Source organism: Anthonomus grandis, chromosome 22 (assembly GCF_022605725.1).
Source record: "Anthonomus grandis grandis chromosome 22, icAntGran1.3, whole genome shotgun sequence".
NCBI classification, from domain to species: domain Eukaryota; kingdom Metazoa; phylum Arthropoda; class Insecta; order Coleoptera; family Curculionidae; genus Anthonomus; species Anthonomus grandis.
Window position 1 is genome coordinate 39,738,202 of NC_065567.1, and position 18,113 is coordinate 39,756,314.

At 32.9% G+C, this 18,113-nt stretch overlaps 1 protein-coding gene across 2 annotated transcripts in view; it reads right to left on the bottom strand.

Annotated features, from left to right (window-relative positions):
- The window catches only part of LOC126748840 (fibroblast growth factor receptor homolog 1-like), a 121,785-nt gene that overhangs the window by 22,859 nt on the left and 80,813 nt on the right, over positions 1 to 18,113 (bottom strand). The window contains exon 5 of one of the 2 annotated variants that reach the window (XM_050458335.1): positions 17,166 to 17,350. In XM_050458335.1, the coding sequence (XP_050314292.1) occupies positions 17,166 to 17,350 (185 nt within the window). Of the gene's footprint in view, positions 1 to 12,990; positions 13,146 to 17,165; positions 17,351 to 18,113 lie in introns of both variants that reach the window. The other variant, XM_050458336.1, reaches the window with a different exon arrangement.

Sequence of the window (18,113 nt, forward strand, 5' to 3'; positions counted from 1 at the left end):
TTCTTTGATCTTTGATGCGCCGCTTTCAGTCTTTCCTCAACATCCCTATATACTTCACTTAATTCACGAGAACGTGCCATAAAGTTGCCAACCGTGATACTGGGAACATCCCTATTATTGTGTTGGTCGCCCGAGGGCATATATTCTCTGGAGAAATTCATAAAATCGGGAGTGAGCCCGGTGGCTTCATGCACCGAAGATTTTATGCCCGAACCAACCTTAGGTAGAAGTCGATCCCAATTCTTATGATTATTCTCAATATAACAACTTAACATGGTTTTGAGGACTTGATTCACACGCTCCATGGGGTTGGCCTGGGGATGATAAGCCGGAGTATATCGGATATTGACCTTATACTGCTCACACAGTTTGGAAAAAAGTTCACCTCGAAATTGAGCACCATTATCGCAAATAAGAAATTGGGGAACACCGAAAATGAGAAAAACTTGTTCGTCTATAAGAGGACAAATCATAGGGCCTTAGCTGAGCAAACAGGAAAGAACAAAGAAAATTTAGTGAAGGTATCCAAGACGACCAATACGTATTTGTATCCCTGAGTAGAACGAGGCAAGGGCCCAAAAAAATCGACGCTAATCGTGCTCCATGGCTTCAAAACCTGAGTTTGTTGTCCCATTAATCCGTGTCGCTCCCGGAGGGGCTTTTGCGAAATACATTTGGCGCAATGCCTAACATATCGAAGAACATCAGCTCTCATTTTTGGCCAATAATAACGATGCTTCAATCGTTCGTATGTCTTCATGACACCACCATGACCAGCCAAAGGATGATCATGATTTTCTTCCAAAATCATACCTCTTCGATCCTTGGGTACTACTTCCTTCCAGAAATCATCTCGAAGAGACGGGTAAGAACACTTCACATACTTGTAAAGTAAATTTCCTTCAATTCGCCATTGGGGATAATTAATAGGATTCTCTACGACCTCGACCCTACGATTGAAAACTCTTAGATACCACTTATCTGCAACTTCTGGTTTCTGGTTTACACTCAATTTAGCAAACTCTGGCACAGCTCTACTGAGAACATCCGGCACAACATGATCTTGGCCCTTTCTATGAATAACCTCAAAATCGAATTGTTGCAACCGCAATACCCATCTGGCAAGCCGTCCTGTTGGTTCCTTCAGACTATGAATCCATTTCAGACTATGATGATCTGTTATCACTTTAAAGGAGTATCCCTCTAAGTAGGGTCGTAATTTTTCGCAAGCATAAATAATGGCCAACAGTTCTCTCTTTGTGGTAGAAAAAATTTTCTCTGCTTTAGACAGAAATCGAAATATGTAACATATAACATGTTCACCATCATCAAACTCTTAAGATAATACAGCACCGATCCCATACGATGAGGCATCAGTCTGAACCAAAAAGGGTTTAGAGAAATCAGGACAAGTAAGTACAGGAGCGGAAACTAACGAATTTTTGATGTTCTGAAACGAATTTTGACATTCTGGGGTCCAGTTCCCCTTTTTGTGTTTACAAAGAAGAGCGGTAAGGGGAGAAATAACGGTTGAGAACTGGGGAATAAAACGCCTGTACCAGGACGCCATACCGATGACACGTCGGACTTCGGTGGTGTTCTTTGGAGTCGGAATGTTCAATACGGCTGTCACCTTATCCGGGTCGACATGAAGTCCATCTTTATCGACAACATATCCTAAATACTTAAGTTCGGATCGACAAAATTTACACATATCGTGAGAGAGAGTTATACCGGCTCTATGAAATCTCTGGAAAATCTCTTCCAAAACCTCTAAATGTTGCTGAAAAGTCTCAGAAATACAAATTACGTCATCTAAACAAACAAAGGCATGTGGCTCCAAATCAGCTCCCAATAAGGTATCTACCAATCGCTGCCAAGTTGCAGGGGCATTCGTCAACCCAAATGGTATTCTCTTAAATCGATAAAGTCCCCGACCAGGGACAGAAAAACTAGTTTTATCACGTGAATGTTCATCAACCTCGATTTGCCAATATGCAGAGTTAACATCTAACGAAGTAAGATACTTTGCATTTCTTAATTTGTCCAAAATACTATCAATAAAAGGGATCGGATAAGCATCCTTAGCCGTAACAGAATTTAGTTTTCGATAGTCCACGCAAAATCTCCATTTACCATTACCTTTTGGTACTACTAAGGCAGGGAAAGACCAGGCAGATTGTGATGGTTCGATAATGTCGAGTTGCAGCATGTTATCAACCTCCTCATCAATAATCTTTAGAGTGGCGGGTGAGTATCTATAAGGGCGCAACCGAATGGATTGGGCATTACCAGTATTAATCTGATGCTTCACTAAATCTGTTCGACCAAGCTTACCACCCATTAAAGAAAATTATTTTGAAATTAACTTATCCAAGGCGGATCGCTGTTCTGGGGTTCAAGTTTCCTGAGGAATAATGGCTTCAGTGATACAGATTTCCTGAGATGGCACACCAAAATACCAACAACTATTTTGCAAATCAGGAACGACACCAATAGTTTTCCAAAAATCGGTACCCAATATCAAAGGACAACTTAATTTCTCCACCACCAAAACACTGCAACCGCTACCTTATCATACAAAACAATAGGTAAGTCAATTGCGCCAATCACTTTACTAGAACTATGATTTCCAAAATTGCACTGAGAAAAAGGTGATGATAACAATTGTATATCTGAACGTTGTAATATATTCCATATGCTTAAACCAATAGCAGTAACATTTGCTCCAGAATCCAATAAGCCAACAAATTTAATCTAGAATAAGGGAGCGGGGGTTACTAGTCGAGACCTTAGGAATCGAACTGATCTCTCGACTAACTAACAGTTCGCCCTTCGGTTTCCTGACCTACTACAATTTGGACATGAACGGGTAGTCACATTTTCCCGACCGCAACGGAAACAGCTGCAAGTTCCAGCTCTGTGATGTTGGTGAAATTGTGAAGTGCAAGTTGATTTTGCAATAAGGGGAGCAAATTTCGGCGTGTAATGCGAAGTTGCATTTCCTCGGATGGAGGTTCACGTAACTTTCGAAACAAGTTTCGAAATTGTGCAATAAAGATTATCGACTTCTCCACTGGACCTTGTGTTCTATTCCTTATATCACACCAAATATCCTACTCTACTCTTATTAAATCTCATATTCTGACGATAAATAGGCAGACCTAAGTTTACATTTCAATTCTTCCTATGACCTGATATCACTGCATATAGATCTATACCAAGACAAGGCTGTGTCCGAAAATAAAATTACTGTACAATGCAGCAGCTGATTCCAAGATATTCCACAAGCAAAACCCAACTCCTCTACACGCTCAATAAAATTGGTAACACTACCAGAACCATTAAAATATAACTGCCATTTTGAAGTTGTTGAAAAACTCTTCGCCAGCTCATCGGAACCTAACGGATTCGTGACATCATTAGCATTAGCAGAAGTAAACACGGGTACATTCTGCTTCAAGGTGGAATTAGATTGGGGAGGAAAGGAATAGTTCCTTGATGGGGAATAATAAGAACACGTTATTGGGTTAACTGGATCCTGTGAAATAACGTTCGTAGAAGGAATGGTGTGAAGTGACTGAACTAAATGTGTCGAAGTGTGGTCACAAAAAGCTGGTACTGTTCGAGTAAACTGAATTAAAGCAGGCCGAAACGAACAAGAGGGACCTGGATTTACAGATACCGTCGAAGGAATCACATTGGGTGAAAGATGCTCTGGGAATTCTGTCTGAGCTTGAGAAACAGGAAGAGGATGATCCAAAAGGGAGTTCTCTCTAGGGGAAGCCTCAATAATAACCGGTACCTGCAAAATTTCCTCTACACTCACTGTCAAGGTTCGCTTAGCCATTTCTAACTTATTAATAATAGAATTTATCTGAGTAGACAAACTCATTACTTCTTCAGAAAAATCAGGGTGAAATTGTAATAACTTCTTGAAACGACCCTGGATATGTAAGGCCTTAGACCGCAACCTACTATCCTCTTTATTAAAATTTAATTCACTAAGACTTGAGATAGCACTTTCCAACAAATTACACTTTCCTGTACAAATATCAACTTCGTTATCAGGATCAAATTCTATTACCTCAAACATCGGCAAGCTATTAAGTTTCTCTAATTTCAAATATAACCTTAAACGTTGACGCTTTTCCATAAGAGTACCAGCAGTGATAGCACCTCGAGATGATAGCTTGAGATGAACCTCGAAATATAACTTAAGCTCGTCTAGCTCCAATTTATTCATATCCATTTTCCCCAAAAATATCTCCGCCAATAACACAAACCAAAAAAAAAAAAATAATAACATTTTTTTTAATTTTTTTTTTAAATTTTTGTCCCCTGTATCTATCTATCTATTGTGATCTAACTTGAGCAACTAAGCCGCTAACAAGGTACGGAAAAAATCTGCAAATTCGGAAAAACAATTCGAAAACAATTTATATTTTCACAGTATTACAGTAAGCATGACCCAGCAGTGCCGATTTTCCCCTAGCCTAGCAAAAGAATTTCGCCCAAAAAAATTCAATTCGCCTCAAAGATTTACTATAAGTAATTTATTTAATTAGCCCTGTCTAGCTGAACCGTTACATTAAAAGAAAATCTTAACAAGTTATAATCTTAGTTAGGAAATGAAATGTAAGTGGATAAGTAATCTTCAAACTTTCAAACACCCTATAATATATTAAATCTACCAGGGAAATTAAATTTAAAAAAATTTAAGAGAAAACTTTCAAAAGAAAAGTACTATATAAAAAAAAAATGAAAATTCAATCTCCCCTTCCTTCCTTAATTTTCATAATTTTTTTTTATATATTTTTGTTGAGCCTTTGTATGGGTATGTTCTAGTAGAAGACACCCCATACTGGTAAAAGAGCACTAAGTGGAATTTTACCACCACCATCTAACTGTACAAAGTTAGTCTACCCATTGACTGAGTTGGATAACTCCAATGTTTCACCGCGCCACTGAGTCTCCCGCCAAACGCCCACTTTATAGTGCGGTTTTATTTTTTAAACATCTGGTATATAAAATTGAAAAAAGTATATGGAAAGAAAAAGGAAAAGAAAAAAAACTCCCTATAATATAAGACAAATTACTTGGAACCACTAATTTGTTTCACCCTGTAGTACCAAAATAAGAAAAAAAAATTTACTTCAAGTAGCTTTTATACTACTTGTGTACACCATCCTGTATAATTTTATAATAAAATAAATTAATTAAAAAAAATTAAGGGATTAAAGTCCACCCTGTATACAAAAAAAATTCAATGAAGATTTATTAAACAATAAAAAGTCCTTCCTAACAGTAAAACAAAATCCTATTTAAAAAAAATTATTTAAGACAACCCTTATTAATGAGTATGTATATGAAAATCACTAATAAGTCATATTCCTTCCTAAAATTAAATTATCAAGATTTATAGAAAAATTCTCAGAATTATTTCTTGTAAGATACCAAAAAAAAATAATTATTGTCAATAACAGGAAAGCTATATACAATAATAAGGAATGCTATTCAATGTTATAGTCCCTACATATTTTATCTCTATACTGTCCATGCTCATATACCCAAGTCACAATAATCACAATATCACCATATGTACTAAATCATCCCCCTGAAAGTTAAGACGATTCATGCTATCAGCCGGAGATAAAGAATGAAGAAAAAATATATAATCACATAGTCACAGTCATAAATTTAGAAAAATGAATTATAAGATATGTAAATATGTAACAAAAAAAAAATGCTGCATTACACCACCTGTATGTTATGAAATGTTGCATTTTTATTTAAATGTTGCACCTGCATGTTCTGAAATGTTGATATTTAAACTAAAATACTGTTACATAACTTGCCATGAACATTAGCCACCGCCAAATTCAAAATTTACAATACATTATAAATAAAAAAAAGTATCAGAAACTTAGTTATCTTATCCTTTCAAAAATCATCACCCCCAAAAGAATTTATCACAATTCCATGAAACTTCACCCCCAAATATCATCATATCCCTAGCTATATGTGAATTTTAAAACAACCCTAGAGAAGATGCAGCAATATCCAATGTACAAAAAAAAATTATATCTATATATATGTATTAAAATTGCTGAAATAAATTTCAATTTTCGTTTTATTAAAAGTGTCTTACCCCAAGATAAGAGAGAATGATCAATGATAACCGTGGGTAGAGAAAACAAATTGATGATTAAAATAAATTTTCATTTTATTAAAGAGAATTTAGTGTTTGGTATGATACTGATACCTCGTGAGTAGAAAAGTTACTCGTAATTCTTAATTTTCAAAAGTAATTTTAGGATCTGGCCAGTTACATAATTTGTTTTGACACTTTTGGGTCGGGAAGATATTTTAGAGGATTTGTGTTTTTCAATGGAACATTTTAGGTCCCTGTAGTGGCAATTATTGTAAAAGTACGGTTGTTAGGTGTTTTAGCTCTAAATTATTAACTAATTAATTCACAGCTGAAACACTATTTACTCTTGATGTCTTTTTAGACAATGAGATCGCTCTGTGGAGTAGTGAATTCTCTTGGGCTGGCTAGTAATCTGATAATGTGTTGAGACATGGATCTGTATTCTTAGGTTTCTTTTATATTCAGTAGCTCAGTGTTACTTTTTGTTTTTCGTTAATAAGGATGTCTGAAAAAGGCAGACTTTTGTTTTGCTCCACCTCCATTATTAACCGGATATTGGAGTAAATACATTTCAGATAACCGAGAAAATCCTGAAGAGAATCATATTTATGCGGCCAAATGACAAAGGTATCATCAACATAGTGTTTCCGAATTGTTTATATAAATGGAATTTATCGGTGTTTTTTTAAATATTCCATAAATAGAACAGCTACAATAGAAGCAGTATATTGTAGATTTATTCTTGTATTTTTGTCGTTTATGCTGTGTTTGAAAGTGGATCCTACATTTAAAATTCAATTTGGCCCTATCTTATCAATTACTTTTATTATAAATTTAGCATAAATATTCAATACACAACTGCTGCTGCTACGAATGTCCATGGTTACGTACATGGGACGACTAAGTCAACAGGCCACATCTAATTATTTTTGGATTGAGTCATTCATTTTCGCTTAAGAACAGGTGCAGAAAGTACAGCTTGTCAAGGTGATTAAATCTGACTAGATTTATTAAGCACGTGCCATATGTTTTGTTTGACCTTCATGTTTTGAGTTAAGTCGTAAAGTTTATCGTACGGGTAAAAAGTGTCGCGACACGTGCAGTATTGACAAAAAGAAACTAAGGCTGCAAGATTAGGATTGGAGTATTTATTTTTAAAGCCCGGTTGGAACAGTATTTTATTGGAGATAAATAAATTGAGAAGAATACCATGAGAGCTAGTCTACTAAATGCTTGTGATAAAGAAGCATTCAGATTAGTATATAGCCTTTGTCTTCTAAATAATTCTACAATGCTATAAAGAGCCGAGACGAGACAGAATAACAATGGGCAGTAAAGAAATTATTAAACGCCGTTTTAGATGGATGCGCCCTAATACTCTGCGCCACGGCGGTAACCAAAGTCCTCTGAGTCCTCCATTGGTCCGTGGGCCTCCACTGCTAGACCATGATTTCATTAATTTATTTAGTCTCTCTAATAATAATTTAAATAAATTACCTTGCACTAATAATTGTGCTAGAGAAGGATGGCCTTTTGAGCTTAGTATATAACGGATTGGGCATCTCCCAGTAGTCAAGAGTAGTGGTGAACTTAGAATATGCTGCGATTTTAAGATCACGCTCAACCCAGTTTTAAATATAGACTAATATATACTACCAGAGATAAAAGTACCGAAACTGATTTACCAACTGCTTATCAGGTTAAATTTAACTCAGCTTTAAAATTATTGACAACTGTAAGGGGTTTTTGGTTTATAATAGGTTACCTTTTAATATCGCTAATACTCCTGCAATTTTTTAAAATACTTGGGGTATCAAAATGACAATAATACGCATTGTCTGCAAACGTGTCAAAGAAAAGTTAAAGTTATTGTAGAAGCCCTATTACCCCTAGATGTTAAGCAATTATTATTTAAGTTACAAATAATTCTTGTGTTATTTTATTAAAAACTCTGTTCTTTTACAGCCTTTAAATAATTTATTACATTAAAATACACATTAAAATTGGTGTGAAAATTGCGAAAAATCTTTTACAGAAATCAAAAAGCGCAGTCACCAGCCTCGATGTGAATGCATTACAGCATTACTTGAATCACAAACCTTACCAAAAACCTAAAAAAAAATATTCTTAACTAAATAAAGAGAGCTTAGCATTTATAGTGAAATTCTCAAATTCTCATAAAATGTCAGTATCTTTATGAAATAAAATTCATGAGAAAAATTGATTCTAAGTGTTTTTTTATTCTTAGAGGAAAAAATTGTTCTCATTCTCTTAGAAACAATTTTGTAGAGACTTTAAATGCAATGCATTTAGGTATGATGATAAAGTGTACAAGTTTGGCTCGTTCATATGCATGGGGACCTAAAATTAATTCGGTCAATGAAAATTTAAATAAAAGTATAAGTATTATATAAAAACTCATAATTCTTCTCCTAAGGCTCCCTTGCAGACCTCGTTTATTCTTCAAAAACATTTTATTTTTAGTTAATACTTATAGCATATCGCCTGAAGCTTTTATATCTACTAGTATTTCATTATTAAGTACGATAAGCATACTGAGACAAATTTTTAATAGTTTTGGTCGGAATAAGTCGAATTAAAATAAACACTTTTTCGCTAGTCTATGTGTGTCATTTTTCTACTTCGAGTTCCTAAAAGACATCACATACAGCGATTATACTTAATTGTTTATATGGCTTTGGCTTTTTTTCTATAAAGGCAAATCACTTTAATAACAAGATATATAAAAAAAAGATACAAAGAAAAATGAGCTGGAAGCTTGCTTGTTGTCTATTGTCAAAGAATTCATCTTTGTTGTTTTATACAAGTAGTCTCTTAAGTGTTAAAAAGTCTAATATTCAACAATTTTTGACACTTATTTCGGCCTTCGGTCAAAGTTATTTTATTAATAATTTTGAGTGTTTTGTTGTCGCTTTGACTCAAAGTGAATTGGAAGTTGTCTGATTTCTATTAGTAAAAATAAAAAAATCAACTTCTTTTCCATGGCTGAAATGTCTTTTAGGCTTCCATGTATGCAAATATATTATTAATTGTAGTATGCCAATTTCTGTATTATATAATTTTGTTTGGCAAACTAAAAGTCACAACAGACTTCCACGCAAGAGACTGAAGTGAAAAGATATGAATCTCCCTTGGGCTACATACGAAAAGTATCTCGTATATAGCCAAGTATATCGGGAGGTTCAACCTCGAGCAACACCTGACCTGGGCAGACACGCAAATATGAAAGTATCAAAGGTAAACGCGCATAATTACCAACTGTACGCGTTCCTTCACTTGAATAACTAACTTTGACTAAAAACTCCAATCAGGATTTAGGCGTATGTATGGCTTACTTATGCCTATGGTTCTGGACAGACATGCGCAACATAAACTTTTCACGTCTTAAGGATGTCAAAAATAAGGCCAATCCGTATTATCACGGGAGTACCCTCGTTCTTCAAGAACACTACTTTGTACAGGAATATAATAATTATTAAAAGCAAAGAAATATTCATATTGTACGATATTGACAATGCCTCCAATACCACCTTTCTTTGTCATTTCGGAAAGACGCAAGCAGGCACATCGCACGACATCTCTGGAGAGGCAAAGGTTTGCGATTCTTCTGCACAGAATTCTGTCGAGTGTATAAGGAGGCGCTTGCCGCTAGGAGGGCCTTTGACAGTTCAGTTCATGTTTAAATCAGAATATTGGCGCGACTTTTAAACTCGACATAAATAGTAGTAAGTAAATACAGTGTATAAATAAATATACAGTGTATATATAAATAGATATTTCTAGTAGTCTTAAATGATCGTGTTTACTAGGGTAAGTGTGTAAATAAATAAGTTGGCTATTTTTGTGTATCGATTGTTTAAATTCACACCTTATCGAACGGTAAAAACATACAATACATAATTTATAACTTGTATGTATTTTATAATATGTTCTATTTGGGACAAAAATTGCTTGCCTTGCTTATTTTATAGATATGTGAAAAAAAATCTCTTAAGTATTATTATCCTTAGACATTGTGTTTTAGCCACCAATTATTTGCATAAAGGCTTAGATTCTTAAATGTGAAAATTATAACAACCTAATTAATAATGAGGTAACCGAAATATTTTAAACATTCTTTCTTTAAACAAAATCAAGGTAACCTTAAATACTTAACTAGAAAAGAAGCCGAATGAACGCGTGGTTCTTAAAATCTACACTAGGCGATGGAGCTACATCTTAGTAAGCGAACTTACACAAGGTAAACACTTCTGTAAAAATTGAGAGAACGGAGGCAAACAAATGCGCTCAAATTAATCCTTGGGAATATATTTGATGCGAAATTAGCTCTACCGTCCACATACGACAAACGAATTTATTTGTATCCTCCGTGTATTTTTGCTAAATTGATTAAGGATTTGCATAATTTCTAATAAATAATTTTTGCGAATGTATATAATATAAAAAAACATATCTTGACTTATTTCAGCCTTTTTGAGTTTATTTTGGAGTATGTTAATTGTTCAAGAAAAACATATGATAACAAAAAAAAAACGATATTCTTAAAAATTAACTACATATAGCTATTATGGTGTAGGCGCCTGAATTAGTTTTGAGATAATTATTTCGCTGCGCACGCGCCTTAATACTTAGCTTTTTTTTCCTTCTGCAGGTTTGTGCCTATCAAAAGCATTCAGACTAGCTGAAATAAGGGTTCGCAAAGTAGCCACCTCGGCGCTGGTCAGAAGTATACTTCGCTCTGATTGGCTACTCTGCACGTGGCAGTATTCTATCCTTGTTTTTATGTTCACTCGCCTCATGATTACGTTTAAAAAAAAAAAATTTTTGATAAGCAGGCAATGTTTTAAGTTATACTTCAATGGGAATAAGGCACTTTAATATTCGCGGTTACACGATTGGCTCCCGCTCTAGGGCTTTAACACTTTTTAAAACTCCAGAAGTCAGGCAATTATTTAACTATGAATTAATTCTTTTTATTCTTCATATGTTTATAATGTTATAAATCAAAAAGTGTTTCGCATCAATTTCATTTATTTTCGGTTGTACAGGATATAAATAAATTTCCAAAGTGGCGAGAAGTATTTGATTACATTGGAATATATATACCCTGGAGGCTAATTACACTTTTGTAAAAAAAGGCAACTGGAAGCCGCAAACGTACTATCGGTTTATTATTACTAACAAGTATTCCAATAATTGTTAATATAATAAGACTCAACTATCAGTTGAGTCTTATTATAGAGATCAACTATCAACTGTCAAAAATCAGAGTGAGGTACATTACTGACGAACAGTGCCGACGTGGCTTTCTAAATCGTTCATTTTTGGGTACGCACATTTAGCATACAGATCAGTGTCCTCACCTCTGGCATCCTTGACCACAAGTTAAAAATATATGCCTCAAAAATTATAGAGTGCACTCGCTATAATGTCAAAATTAAAAAGAAAACAAACAGTATAATTTTATATAAGAAACCTACTAAAAGTCAAAATTATTATTCCTTTACGTTAAATTATCTCTTGTCTTCGCTCGTAAAAACAAATTTGACATGGATGATGGAAAATATTGAAAAAGAGTTTGTGTTTTTGATGTTGAGTTTGAGAAACATATTTCTCGACTATTTTTTCTGCGAGGTCTATCAAAAATTTAATTTTACTTTCTTTTAAATTCATGATGTTTATATAGAATATAAGAGTTTAATACTGTCACATTTGGCGAAAAAAGAATTTTTTATATTTTTTGTAATATTATAAAGAGGATAGAAATGTGATGTATAAAATTATCTAAGAAGTCTTCGCTACCAATTTGACATGAGATAACAAAATTTAAAAAAGAAAAAGACCTTCAACAAAGTGCCGTGCTCTTTATTACATTAATTATTCCCTCGGTATCCAACAGCTGTGTTGCGCACTAAGAAATTATGAGTGGCCAGTAACGCTGGCTATGGCTGGCGAAAGTATTCGACATTGTTTACACGAGTGAGTTTTTCAAATGTTGGCATATCCGTCATTTTCTGTGAAGAGGTTAAAGCAATTAAGCTATATCTAGATTCATAATATTATTATATTCCACACAGTTGCAAAATCTTATACATTTGTTCTTTAATAAGTGCGACAAGCTTCCGCGGGTGATTCTGGATAAAAAACTAATGGCAGTTTGCTATATAAACGTATTTGCGGATCAATGTTTTGTTTTTTAAGATTTTTCTTTATTACTCTAAAACCGGTAGAGATATGCAAATTAATTTGGATGAGTTTTAAGAAGTAATTATTACGCATGGGCGTAATAATTACGAGGAATATTTACGCGTGTCACGTCTGAGGCAGGTCATTTTGATTTCTTTTTGTTGCAAAAATATCTCTTGCCTTTTTTCATATAGGAAACTTATTTACTGCCCCTTTTATGTCCTAAGTTATTTTTCTTTTAATTACATAGTTTCTATACACGTATCATTTCAAGAATGTTTTTTTTTTACTTTTGTATCTACAAAAGGAATTATCACAGGGCTTTAGGAGATATCATGTAGGCATATTATACACAAAAATTATCTGTCGTAATACAATCGCGACCATCATAGGTCTTTTTCAAAGCAGAGGGTTAGTAAATGCTGAGATATAAAATTAAAGAAGAAAAGTTATACAGTCATTTATCTGAAAGCATGTCATATGGAACAAAGAAATCGAAATATCTTTTTTACCTTCTGGCCATATATTTGATGACCTAATTTGTACCTCTTGGATATGTTAAAATATACTAAAATACGTTTGTTAGCACAACATGCAATAAATAATTAATTATACTTTATCACATATACCTTTTTAGTGGTTGTTTCATTATCAAATACCTTAAACCATTCCACATGAGGGTGCAAATCTGACAGAAACTGACATGTAAATGATGCATTACTTCCAACCAATGCCGTTACATTATCGGGAGATTTTGTGAGTATAGGTTTGTTGTGATAACGTTCTAGAAATAACATTATGTTAATACATTGTTACACAATTTTGGACAATATTTAGGAACAGTACAGATATTATAACATAAAATTTTAAGTCTAGAAGGGCTTAAATTAATGAAATACATAGTCAAAGTTAAGTAATTCAATTAAACACATACACATGTTCCCTATCCCAGAGAATAAGAACCACACCAAGTTATAATATTATGTAAGGTAGGTCTCATCAGGACAATAGCACCAGGCTCTAATTTTTAAATTCTTATCTTATCCTATCCCTGTGCCAAAATACTTATGCACTAATATACAACATAAATTAATAGGTAAAGCGTTAAGTTAAAAGAGCACGATACAGGTAATTCTCCACTTGTGCTGGCCTCTAGCTGCAATAAGCTAAATTACGTTCAATTTGGTTGGACTGCAGTTAGTAGAGGCGGCGTAAGAGAAACACATCATTGTTCTTTTAACTTGTGACTTTTAGACTAAAGATTTTTGAATGCAAGTTAATACATTGATTTTCGCACCCTAGACTTTAGTCCGCCGGACTGGGTTACGTATGTACGCATGTATTTATGTACTTTGAAGAAGACATTACCGGACAGATTTTAAATCAAAAAGTTTATGTAAAGATGGGTCCTAAAATACTTGGGGTTTCTAAGATACAAAATGTTAAAGTTATATTTTATTTCTTAATATTATACATATTTTTGAAAGATGGTTTGAGATATTAAACTAAACATTGGCACATGATACTATGATATACAAATAAACTTTTTAGATGCGCATTTATTTTTTCAAGAAATCAAAATTAAAGTTGTCAGTACAACTTTACAAAAAAATATTACCCCAACCTTTTAAGCACTCTATATTTAAATAATAATTTAATACACTGTATCTAAAAACTCTTTTAGGATCTACGTTTTTCTAACATTTTCTAATTAATAACAATGGTCCAGGAATGTCCTACCTGTATATATAATATATTAGTTAAGAAACAAACTTCTCGTTTTGCGAAGTGCAGTCAAGAACTAAAAGCTATTAATTTGGTCTTTAACCTGCTATTGTATTGTTAGCCTTTTGAATATAGTTGCGCTCGTTATCAGAAATCACTAGAAAATAATTACTAGCATGAGGACAAAATAAAAATTACTCTATAACTAAAGTATTTCTAAAAATTATAAAAACTCGATAATAAAGTGGGTATAAAAAAAGGAATATGAGAAAATTATCAGTGTAAATCGACTTGTCTAAAATAAATGTTATTTCTGAGAAAACTGGCAAAAATTTATCAACATGTTAACAATTTAAATTAAATATTAAAATCAAAGAGAGTTTAAAAGAAATTATATAGTGGCGAACAAAAGTATGTTATTTTTTTACTTACAATTACCTTATCTACAGCCAAGAGTGCATTCTGTGTATATTTGTTAAACTTTAGCAATTTTGGTGATAAAGCATAAACTTTAAATAAAATTATTAAGGGGCACTTTAAATAAAATTATTAAGCCTTATTTACGAGGGATTGTAGAACCTGCACTAAAAGATGGAAGGCCGCAAAAAACTTCGTCAAAGATAGACCGAGCAACTTTCATAAAATCTTAAGGTGACCCCAAAAAAAAACCGCCGTTACTTAAGGAGGAATACCTGAACATAAAGCTTCTTAACATGACTGTTAGACGTTGCCTTATAATGGGAAATCTTCGTGGACGTCGATCACAGCACGTCAGTTGAAAAGTCATTGTAGACCAAATAGCATAGAGTGGCCGAATTAAAGTTTAGATACTAGACATCACAAAGACTGGATACCAAAATCAGTGGTCTTTAGTGCTTTTCAGCGACGAAAGCAAGTTCAAATTATTTAAGAGTAATTCTACAGGTTATGTAAAGTCTCCTGGTCAAAGATTCATGCCAAAGTATTTGATTCCAAATATCAAACATGGTGGATGAAATCTGATGGTGTGGGGGTGTTTTAGGCGATCTGAGACTAACTTACTAGTTAAAATTGATATGCGTATAGATGTTCAACAATATATTAACAAATTGGAAAGTAACTTGTTGCCATATGAAGATGAACTGCCATTGTCAATTGGATTTTTCAACACGACAATGATCCTAAACACACCTTCCGACTAGTTAAGAATTGGGTTTCAAAGGAAATAAAAAACGAGTATTGGATTGGCCTTGAATCTTTGGCAGCACTTTGAAAATTAAACAAGAAAAAAAACAACAAAAACCCAGAAGATCTATGGATAGTTTTGTAGGAAGAGTGAAATAAAATGTCTTGATAATTCTGAGAACCTAATAAATCGAGTCAAAGGGAAGGCGATGCCAAGAAGTCATTAAGACCAAGAGGTAGCCAACTAAATATGAAAAAAAAAGAATTTGTATTATATTTATGTTTCTTTTCATCATATCATATTTTAGTAAGATAAGAGGCACTTGGTTGATGCCAGGCAATTGAAGTAAAAAGTTATCTAAATGGGAACATCACCCGTATGTGATATAAGCGCAATTTGGTGAGTTCTTTTAAAATTTTGAGAAAGACTTAGTTATAGAGTACTTTGCTAATTATTAATTTATCTTACAACAAAGTTCTGGTAAAAAGTGCAACCATACCTGAAAGATTTCCAATAAAGTAAGAGGTTGAACCAACAACCCAACTGAAGGACTTTAGGACTCTATCCCCAAAGCCAAAAATATTGTACATACACCATAATATCTGTCAATTCCCTACCCTTCACCTCCACTTATCCTGACTCACGTGTATCTTAAATGATAACCTCCTACTTGTGAGGCCTTATTGTATAGTCCTTTAGAAATACATTCCTAAACTATACTGTGAACTATACCAAAATTACATTTAATATAATAGTTTTTGATAGAAGAATATTATTTTAACAACTATTGTTTAAACTAATCTAATATCAAGAATACCTGATATTAGGTTGTTTATAGACGAATAGTAGCATATTTTGCGTATAAAGATGGGGTATAGCTAAACTATAATGTGAGTCTAATATTTTTTTATGGGTGATAGAATGAATAAAATTCGAGTTTCTAACAAAAGGTATTTAAACAAAATTGCATATGAAAAATATAAAATAATGTGTAATCGATAAATAATGTGTAACACTTTTTGATTTATTAACTTGCTGTTAACTAACTGTTAATTGATCTATTAACGTAAATGAACTTTGAAACTGCATTATTTCAAAACTTATTTACTGCTTGCTAACTTCCAAATCTATCTTTCGGGCAATATGTCAATAAATAACTGTTGTTAATTGAAAAGTAGAACTCTTCGACTCTTTAATTAATGCTAGTACCTAATTTAAAGTTAATAGTAAAATAACTCCCTTTTGTTAAAAATTTAATGGGTGAACTTAGTAGAATTTGAATGATCTCTTTACTGTTTCTTTAAGTACTTTTATTTACATTTGACAATATGAAATGAAGTAAGGTGTCATAAACTAAATTGCGGCAATTCTATTTATTTTGTTTTTGTGATTCTTCCACAAAACATGTTCATTAGTCCTATAAAGAAATTGTAGGACTAATTGACATAATATAATAATATAATAATATAGTAATATAATAATATAATAATATAATAATATAATAATATAATAATATAATAATATAATAATATAATAATATAATAATATAGTCGATAGAATAAGCGGCTACAAAGGTATTCGCCTTTTAAATCGCTTAGTCTATTCTTTTATCTATTAACTTTCTTTAATTCCTACGACTTGAAAATTAAAAACGCTAATATTCATTAAATTATGAGTACTAAAATGTATCTACTTAGATATATATATTTTTATAGTATAGCATACTTTATTGTTTCTGCTTGTAAATTATTGTCGCTCTCATTTATTTTAAATATCAATATAATCTCTTTAATTCTTATCTTCAAGCAATTAAAAAATGATAACGAAATAAGAAATGATTAACTTATGATATGCCCACTTATGATATATCCACCACCAAAACCATCACCAACATGAAACGTTCCCATAAGATACCTTTTTGGTTCCAGTAATATGTTCGCTATCATTGAAGTCAGTAGAAGAATTAATAAAAAGCCATTCAACGAAAGGTTCCAAATCCGCAACTACTTGGGGACATTCAAACTGTACTGATGAATTGACCAATGCAGTTACGTTTTCAGGATAACCGTCTTTAATGTATGGCTTGTGAGGAAACCGCTCTGTATCATAAAAAAATATTTTAATTTATCTTCTGTAGCCGCTCTAGTATAATAATTCCTATTAACTAGTAACCTAATTACTTTTTTTATATAAGAATAACGTTAATAAAAATAATTTTATCGAATTACTTCTCGTTGTATTATAATTTTTTTCTGTTTAATTGTTTAAATGCAGAAGACCACTGGGAATGTTTTTAGGGTACTAAATCATATTTTTGGGTTATTAAACAGATACTTTATATATGCAATAAGAATTTTTTAAGGTAACGTGAAGTCATCTGTACACTCCAATATAATAGTCTATAATAATTATTAATTATATTGCAAATCTTTGCTTTAATCCGGCAATAGCGGATCTCCAGTTCAGCACCTACCTATAAATACCATAGTTAAAATGCATAGGATACAAAATCCCGAAAAAAATAAGAACAGCAATATACTGTTCCAGTTATAAGTTCCAACTAAAATCCGTCGGCTTTATATAAAAAATGCATAGTAATTTGAGTAACTACCTTAGGGTAGAAGTAGCGAGTATTAAATCGAAAGAGGGACCTGAAGACTTCAATGATATATTTTATATCTTCAACGACGAAACGAAAACAAATAATGAAGGCAGTGACGAAAAACTATAAAGGGCTTGAGAGTAAAGCAAATGCAGAGAGAAAGCAGTTTTTCATTCTACCTAAGGTAAACAAGATTTTTCGGCAGATGATATTGGACTTTTAAGGTAAACTCAAAGATCCGGGCTGAAGCAAATAACCAC